Below are 9378 nucleotides of genomic sequence, written 5' to 3' on the forward strand. Positions count from 1 at the left end.
AAGGCAATGAAAACTAGAATAAAATGGGTAAATCACAAAAATTCTACAGAAAAATAAATTCACTCATTCAATAAATGTTACAAAATGTTGTAACATTGGCTACTGGCAAGCCAAACAATGGCACACTTTAATCCTGATCTCAGGATCTCAAAGGCCTGCTTTAGGGCTGAGGATAAAAAAAAAAAAAAAAAACACCCAGCAGAGTGTGGCTAAAGTGACTAGCATACAGTGGGGAAGGGGAAGGAAGACAGCAGAATAGAGGGAAGGTTTGAGGTGATGAGCTGGCCACAGGCAAAGAACAGTTAGTTGCTATTCATCTCCACAGAAAGCTGAGGGTGGGGCTCTGGGAACTCTGGGAACTCCAGGTACAGTCACAGGCATGTGGAACCCAGGAGGGGAACACAGAATCATTCCCCTTCATCCTATGAAGAGTGACTCAGGAGAGCCTCAGAAAAACAACCAAGACATCAGCATCCACACTGCTTGCGAGTTCAAAGCCCAGCTATGGAGGTAACACCCACCACAGGCCTCCTTCCTTGCAGACACCTGACACTGACACCATTTCCTCATGTAATGAAGTCTACCTGTGACATGTTCAAACATGGTCTAAGGTTTTTCAAGCTCATGTGATACACACAGGTCACTCTGGGACAGGAAACCAAGTACATGATAGCTCCACAGTGCCAAAGGTCCTAGCAGTCAGGGGACCTGAGGCAACCGTGGGGTGGACCAGGAGGCAAAGGACAGGGTAGCACAGTGACCTTCTGACATGATGCCAAACTTCCCTGTAATGTTCACCCAGAAGTCCATCTCCAGTGGCTTCCTTGCACTGCACAGTACATCAGAGAAACATTACAACTCTTGTGTGAGAATATTTCATTAAATTGGTATCATCCTTAGGTGCTTAAGGGTTTAAGGAGCTCTATGAGCAGGGTAGGTGTAATTTAAGAAAAGTGGCGCTCGAAAGATGCCATGTAGTGGGTTTTTTGTTTTTTTGTTTTTTTTTTTAGTTTAGGGAAAGGGATCATAAAAAGGAGAAAGGGAAGGGGGGAGACCAGCTTCTGGAGATAGGAAAGAGAAGGAGAGAGAGGAGAGAGAAAGAGAGAGAGAAGGATGGGAAGTAGGTAGTGCCCTTTTAAAAGGGACATAGTGAATATGCACAGGCGGTGCTTTTAGTGGCTGCAGCTGAGGGCATATCCTGTCAGAACCCCAAAGACAGGCCAATGAAGATGCCTCCTGAATACTAACAGTAGGAACCTAAGCACACATCATTTATCACCTGGGAAAACACTTATAAAACAGCAAATGCTTATGATATAAGCCAGCTCTGACCCAGTGACTGGTCACTGACAGACTGAGTCTCTACCTTTTCCTTCTCCTCCTCCAGTCACTTTAAAGCCATTCACCAGAAGATGGCTTTACACCAGTCATGCTGTAGACTGCAATATCACAAGCTAAAAGCAGAGAATAATTTATCTGTAACTCTTTTTGAGATGTAAACTTTCTGACCATTCCAAAACAACAAACTGGCAGACTAGAAATTCTTGGATCTCTAAGCAGATAGGCATATCATGTTTTATGCTAAAGAGTGGGGGAACTTACCAGAACCTCTTCTCGTAATTGTCCCAAAGGCACAGAAAGCTGGTTGAGGGCTCTGTCCATGCCGACCTAGAGGCAAAATCATGACAGCTCAAAATCATCAGTCCTAATCCAGTGTAACGATCTGTGTAACGATCGAAGTGTCCATGATCACTGTTGGCAGAGTACAGAAACGATTGTGGCTATACATGTAGACCATGGGAAGAAGGATGTCAGAGTATATAAAAGCCTCCTTTCATACTACTTATCTTTGGATGATTTTTTTTTTTTTTTTTTTTGGTGACACTAGAGAGCACTGAGTACAAGTGCTCACCACTGAGCCCTGGCCCCCAGTGTAAGTTTAATGAGTAAAGATTTTAATCAGAAGTGACTGTTATCTGAAAGTGATGATTTTCAACTGACTGCTGCCAGAGTCTGATGGACATCTCACCTAAACCTTATAACTATTGGGGGAAAGCCAAACTAAACACAATGGAAATAAAACTCTCTAAGTTCCTAATTCTACTGGAACAACCATCTTAGTAACTGTAACACATTCACAACACAAACACAGTTCATTCATTTTCATGTTTCTTAAAAGTCCCAGAGGTTGTAGTTTCTATATGTCTTTGAACAAACATTTAAAAGCAAAATAAAATATGAACAAGATTTAAAAAAAAAAAAAGAAAGAAAAAAGAAACATTTGAGTTTTAAAATTGAGCATTCCTATGCTGCTCTGATAAGTAACTGACATGGTCCTCACAATACATGAAGGCTGGCCTCTTGAGGATCAGTGCTGGCCCTGCTTCCGGATAGCATGTGTATGTGTGTCATGCCACTGAATAGACTCCCACCAAGAGTGGCTGTCATGTACTCTGGCAAAACAGCCTAACCAATGGAACTTGCTGTGAACCTGTCAGCACCCAACAAAAATGGCTTCTTGCTACCCTCCTTTCACTATACTCCCAGGTAATACCCTGTATCTACTTAAGAATAACCAAGGGGCTGGAAAGATAGTTCAGAGGTCAAGAGTACTGACTGCTCTTCCAAAGGTCCTGAGTTCAATCACATGGTGGCTCACAACCATCTATAATAAGATCTGGTGCCTTCTTCTGGTGTGCAGGCATGAATGGGAGATGAGAACGTAATAAATAAGTAAATCTTAAAGGAAAAATACATATCAAATAAGATTATTTTTAAAAAGAAGAATAATCAAGCCACATTGGGTATGGTGATGCACACCTATAATGCAGCATCCCAGAGACAGAGGACTGCTGCAAGTTTGTGGCCAGCCTAGGCGGCACAGTTAAGCTCCAGGACAGCCAGAACAACAGGTTAAGACCCTGTTTCAAAAGTCAGGAATGGCAGCACACACTTTAATCTAGGACTTGGGAGGTAGAGGCAGATGAATCTCTGAGTTTCACGCCAGCAGAGTCTACATATAGAGTGCCAGTACAGCCACAGCTACGGAGAAAGACTCTGCCTCAAAAACAACAGAAACAAAAGACCATCTCAGGAAAACCAAAAATGCAGAGAGTAATAAGATCACAACAGATTTATGTGAGCAAGAACTAAATTAAACCCACCACTCAAGTTCAATCCTTCTGTGATTAACATTAATGAGTGTCATTTGATTTCTAAAATACTGTACTTTTAAGAACAAACTTACACAAAAGAGGACCTATATGCCACACCAGTGGTAGGGACTATGGGGGGAAACTCACTAGGTTTGTTGAGAGGTTGACAAAGTCCGCATAGTCCTTGTTGATGAGCTCCACCATGGCTGTTTTAAGCAGCTTGTAATACAACTCCAGGTCATCTCTCAACTCTTCCAGCTGCACCCGCTTCCTGCAGTCAGACACAAAATGATCCACATCGAAATCCTCCTGGAAAGGACAGCAAAGCCAAGTTACTGTTACATGAAGACAGAAGGAGGAAAGGGCCATCCTACCACAAGGCCAGCCCATTCAGAGCCCTTTCTGGTCACATGCTATGACAGAGGTGCCTGTCCACTCATGAAGGTGTCCAGAAGGGCCAAGGGCAGTCTCCTTGTGGTCTCAGTCTACGGGAATTTAAGTTTCAAAGATGACACAATTCAGTTAAGGCTCTTCTAAAAGCAGAAACAGCTTTCCTCTCTTAACCTCCCAAGTATTCAATGTTCAGTGTAAAATTTTCAATAAACTATGAAAAACAGCAAAGAAAGAAAAAAGAAAATGAAATCTTCATGTTTTATAAGATATACATCACTGATCTATTTTACATTATTTAACATTGTACTTCATATGTTCTAGACCTTTTTTTTATACACACATGCACCTGCACACATACACCTAACATGGTTCTCTCCAAATAATAACACACCTCCAGTATATTTCATAACACACTTGAGTGAGCATTGACATGTTCAAAGCATGGGCTTCCATGCAACAGGTATGGAGGCCAGCACATCCCACTGTGGTCTGTCAGGCTAGCCATACTCTTAGCTTCTCCTCAAGGCATCAGAAGCTCCTGCTAAGCTGATGCACTCACAGGTGGCAGGTTACTATCTACATTACCTGCCACTGAGCCTCCTACTAGTGGAGCTGCTCCATCACCAAGATTCAGGTGTAATGGTTCCCAAAATTGTTAGGGCCCCAAAACACATTATTACAATCACATAAGTCTATTAAACACTGTATAAATCAAAACAATATGACTGAAAAGAGGCAATCATCTTCATGAAAAGTAAAGCAGGTGCTTTGGAAGGACTAGAAACAGGCAATTTGCAAAGTCAAATCTTATCGACTTATATCTGGGTGACATAAACCCAGCAGGGCAGGGGGTGGGAAAGTCACAAACCCAGAAAACTCTACAGCAGATCCTTTGCAAATGCCCACAGGTTCTCACTCCACTGAGAGAAACAAAGTGAATATGAAAGAGACCATACTGTAATGGAACCAGCAGATTAATTTCAGTCATACCAGTGAAGAATAGAGAACTAATACAGAGCTATCTTAAAATATAAAGGTCTGTATACACTATTTCTTCAGGTACCAGTTAAAACTTCAACCAAATACCTGCTATAATCATACAGGCAAAAAGGCTTCCTCCCAAACCAAAGCATCATAGCCACCTACAGAAAAGCCATCTGCTTTTCCATCTGCAGCCACAATCAGCCTGGATGGTTGGGAGAACATGGCCCACAACCCCAGTCTTGGTATAAGCAGGTATATGACCTTGGACAAGACACTGTGACAAGTGGACTGTCTTATTCTAAGTGATTTAGGGTTGCTTGTTGTCACAGCAAGGCTACCTGATGGAGAATTGAAGGTATTCTAAGAAATTTGGTTCTGTCCTCAATCTTAGCCAGAAGGGTAAGAATCAATAGTAACTTGCTTTACTAAGGCAATAGGACCAAGAGTTCAAGGCCAGCTTGGGCTAGACAGCAAATCATTGTTTAAAAAGGAAAAAACAAATGAAGAGAGCATGGTCTGCATGGTTGAGCAAAAAGAAGGGTCTAGCTGACTATACTAAAGCTGTGGAGCGGGTGATGGGATCAATGACAGCCTGCTGTGATTTTAAGAGTAAAAGATGAGTATAATGGTTGATACAGCCAAGTTGACAGGATGAAGAATCACTTTGGAGACAAATCTCTGGGCATGCCTGTGAGGGGATTTCTAGAGAAAGTGAGCTCAACATTGGTGTTCATCACTCTCAGTCTCCTAACCTCAGGTGCAAAGTGACCAACCAGCTGCCTTAAGTTCTGCCATCATCTCTTTCTGCCACGATGGACTGACTGTATCTACTCAAACTGTAAGCTGAAATAGACACTTCCTTAAGTTGCTTTTTGTTAGGTATTTGGTCACAGCAATAAGAAAACTAATACAGTGGGACACCAATGACAACTCTCCAGCCAAAACCTGTGTGTGACTGGGAGTAAGTGAGGTAGAGAAATGAGTAGAAAACAAGAAACAAGTGTGGTGGTTTGAATGAAAGTGGCCCCTATAGGCCCATAGGGAGTGGCACTAGTAGGGGGTATGGCCTTGTTGGAGGAAGCATACCACCCTGGAGGCGGGCTTTGAGGTTATATATGCTCAAGATACACCTAGTACACAGACTCCTTTTGCAGCCAGAAGGTCAAGATGTAGGACTCTTAGCAGCTTTTCCAGTATCATGTCTACCTGCATGCCCTGTTCCGCCATGATAATGGACTAAACCTCTGAAACTGTAAGCCATCCCTAATTAAATGTTTTCCTTTGTAAGAGTTGCTGTGGTCATAGTATCTCTTCACAGTGATAGAAACTCTAATTAACACACCAGATAAGAATAGTCATCAGAGAGACTTCATACAGCAACTAGTGGAGACCAATGCAGAGACCCACAGTCAAACATTAGGCCGAGCTCAGGGAATCCTGCTAAAGAGAGGGAGGAAGGATTATAGGAGCTGGGGTGGGGATGGAGTGTATGTGTCCAGAACAACACAAAAAGACCCACAGAATCAATTAACCTGGGGTCACAGGAGCTCACAGAGACTTATCCAACAACCAGGGAGCCTGTATGGAACTGAGTTAGGCTCTCTGCATATTTGTTATAGTTGGGTAGCTTGGTCTTCTTGTGGATCTCCTAATAGTGGGTGCAGGGGCTGCTCTGATTCTTTTACTGGCTTTTGGGACTCTGTTCTTCATGATGGGTTGCCATGCCCAGCTTTAATGTCAAGTCACTTAGTCTTTCTGCACCTTGATATGCCATAGGGGGCGTACCCTTTTCTAAATAGAAATGGCATGAGAGAGGTAGAAGGAAGGTGAGGTGAGGGGCTGGGAGGAGAGGAGGATGGGAAAACAGTGGTTGGGATGTAAAATAAATGAATGAATAGATAGACAGACAGGTAGATCGGTCCAGGAGGGGGAAAAAAGGACACCAGGTAAGTCTGAAAGCTACCACTGACCAAGTACAGTTTCTGAACCTACACATTCTTCCTCTTATTATGCTCAATAACCAAACCACACCTTCCCATCCTTGTCTCTTCAAGTCCAGGTTTATAGCTGGTACACAGTAGGTGCTCAATGAATGCCTATGGGTCAGTAGATAATTGCTACCATTGCATTAGCAGGTTGTCACCATGGCAATCGAATAGCAGTTTTCAAACAAATGACTGTAATTCATGTAGTCTCAACTCTTCTAATGTGCATCTGATATCCTATCCTTGTTTTTAAAAAAAAAAAATTCTAGGCCTCTGCAAAATATGTTGAGTAAGATACAAACATATAATCTGGGTAGCAGGCACTCCCCCCCCCCCCCTCCAAACCAACTCATAAAATGTTTCTTTAAAGGAAACACAAACAGAGGACCTTAACTTCTGCCTCCACCTACAAAAACCAACATTACACAGAGAATGGCTGTTCTATGTAGTTTCTTCTACAATTGAACTGGTCACATTAACAGAACTACAAATTGCTTGGCACACTCAGAGGTTTGATAGTGTGAAACAGCATGTTAGTGCCAGCAGGCCAGCCATTCATTCCCCCAGTTTGTTGTGTGCTGTTTCACTCCTTGCATTTTGTGCCATCTACTTCCTGATGCTGCGTTTAAGAGAGGCATCATGTCAGTGTGAGAAAGACATAGTGGGTAATGAGGCAGAAAGGCTCCTGGCCCTAAGCATCCGGGAGGCCTGAGTTAACCATGATCCCGGGTGAGCTTTCTTCCTCCAGAACCTATCCCCAATTGTTCCTTTGGCTCTTTCTATCCTCTTTTCATGGTAGCTCTTAGTCACAGCATGGAACACGGGCTTTCTGAATCATTCTTTCAAGCATCCTATTTGAACTCACTCACTAGGGCTGATGAGATGGCTTAGAGGTTAGAATGCTTTGTGCTCTGGTAGAGGACCAGAGTTTGGCTCCCAGCACCCACATGGCAGCTCACCAGCACCTGTAACTCCAACAGTCTTCTTGCCTCTAAGGACTTCTGCACACACTATGCACATAAACTCAGCAAGGCAAACACACATACACATAAAATAATAAATCTACAAACTACACTTACTTCAGTGGCTTAGCAATGTCACTACATAAGAGTGCTTCATTCCTGGCTCTAGACACATCCCTCACACAAAAGTATGTGGGCACAGTAAAGAAGACACATATAAATTAAAGCCAAAACTCCACAGCTTTGGTCATGTAAACTGAATGCAAATACCAAAACAGAGCTGGGCCAATTAAGAGGGAAAAAACCATGTAAAAGGAGAGTCACAAGCATACGCATACACACACACACACACACACACACACACACACACACACACTACTCTAAGACTTACACTCATTTGCTCAATATTTCAGGTGCCAAAGAGACAAAATGTCTAATTTCCTAACCCTGAAAGTAGCTTTGAAGTGCCTCAAATCTCAACTTTAACACATTAACCCACACAACCTGTAGGCTCTCAACCCTTGGAAGGTGATTGAAACAAGAGAATCGAGACCTGCCTGGGCTACAACTCAAAACCCTGTCTCAAGAAAGAAATAAATTTAGTGTAAACATGTTCGGGGAGTATTTTAAGTGGCAACAACGGCAGCGGGGTTGGGGAGAAATACAACTATCAGGGCTAACTCCTTCAGTTCCGCTCAAAGCCTGAACCAAAGCCTGAACCTTTCCCTAGGCTGTGCCTGCCGGGTGAAATTCTATCAGCAAAGTGTTTTCCGTTTGGATTTGTAAGCAGGGCCACTGCTGGGCTGCAGGGTGACGAGGCTGTCATGCTCCAACTCCTTAACGTCAGAGTGAAGTTCAGCCTGGACATCCCCACCCCTTTCTTCCCCGCGTCCCTGCGACCCGCCCGAGTCTCGGGAACCGCAGGGCCTCCTCGACGGCGGACCTGCAGGGTGTCCCTCACCTTCATGAACTCGTCCTTATCGAAGCACAGCGTGTCCGGCCCGGTGGGCAGGTTCATCCTGCGTCTCTCCATCACGCCGCCCGCCGCCACACAGCTCCGAGACTCCACTAGCAAAGAGGACGCAGGCGACACCGCAGGGGACGCGGCAATCCAGCTCCTGCACCGCGCTGGCCCCGCTTCCGCCAGTATGGCGGTGACGCGCGGCAGCCAATAGACGAGCGTCGCGGGCGGCTGCGCACAGTTGCCAGTGGGAGAGGCGCGCCCGAGGCCGACGCTTGCCCCCGGGCGCTACTGCCTCCGGTGGCCGAGAGAGGCACTGCAGAGAAATGTCAAGGACCAGAACATCGCCGTTCTTTCTCTTAAAGGACAGTCTGTCCCAGAGCTGCCTACAGTCCCAGATCAGCCTCTACCTTGGAGAAAACCTCACCGCCCTTAAAGATGGTCCTTAAAAATTGGTCAGAGGAGCCAGGCGGTGGAGGTGCACGCCTTTAATCCTAGCACTCTGGAGGCAGAGGCAGGCGGATCTGGTGATTTAGAGGGCATCTGGTCTACAAAGTTAGTCCCAGGAAGATATTGCTGGAACACCCCCAAAATATCCTATTTATCAGTTCCTCGGGTGAAAGAACAAAGAAACAAACAAAACCATTCTTTCAACTCAAAATATCATCTTGAACCTAATGAAACGAACACATAGGATTGAGAGATGTGGCTTTCAGCCCCTGACTACAATTCCAGAGTGGCAACTTGAAAGCACCAAGGGAGGGGCCCAGGTGCTGACAGAGAAAGAAAGGCTCCTGGGAAAACTGACTGGTTCCTAGAAGCTTGGAGCTACAACTTTCCTTCTAACGTTGTTCTTCACCCTTTACCAGAGAAAGTAACCTGAACACATATGACCTAGTGTGCTAATCGTAGGTCTGCTAAAGGGAGTCAGTGGCTCA

General features: G+C 44.5%; 1 protein-coding gene across 2 annotated transcripts in view; it reads right to left on the bottom strand.

Annotated features, from left to right (window-relative positions):
* Cog2 (component of oligomeric golgi complex 2) overlaps positions 1 to 8608 on the bottom strand; it is a 33560-nt gene extending 24952 nt beyond the window's left edge. Inside the window, exons 1-3 of one of the 2 annotated variants that reach the window (XM_051201563.1) lie at positions 8441 to 8608; positions 3303 to 3464; positions 1603 to 1668 (exon numbers count right to left, since the gene is read on the bottom strand). In XM_051201563.1, coding sequence (XP_051057520.1) covers positions 1603 to 1668; positions 3303 to 3464; positions 8441 to 8512 — 300 coding nt within the window. In that variant the 5' untranslated portion in view covers positions 8513 to 8608. Of the gene's footprint in view, positions 1 to 1602; positions 1753 to 3302; positions 3465 to 8440 lie in introns of those variants that run through there. The other variant, XM_051201564.1, reaches the window with a different exon arrangement.
* Between the last annotated feature and the right edge of the window lie 770 nt (positions 8609 to 9378).

The sequence above is a fragment of the Phodopus roborovskii genome, unplaced genomic scaffold, assembly GCF_943737965.1.
Source record: "Phodopus roborovskii unplaced genomic scaffold, PHOROB, whole genome shotgun sequence".
Classification (NCBI taxonomy): Eukaryota; Metazoa; Chordata; class Mammalia; order Rodentia; family Cricetidae; genus Phodopus; species Phodopus roborovskii.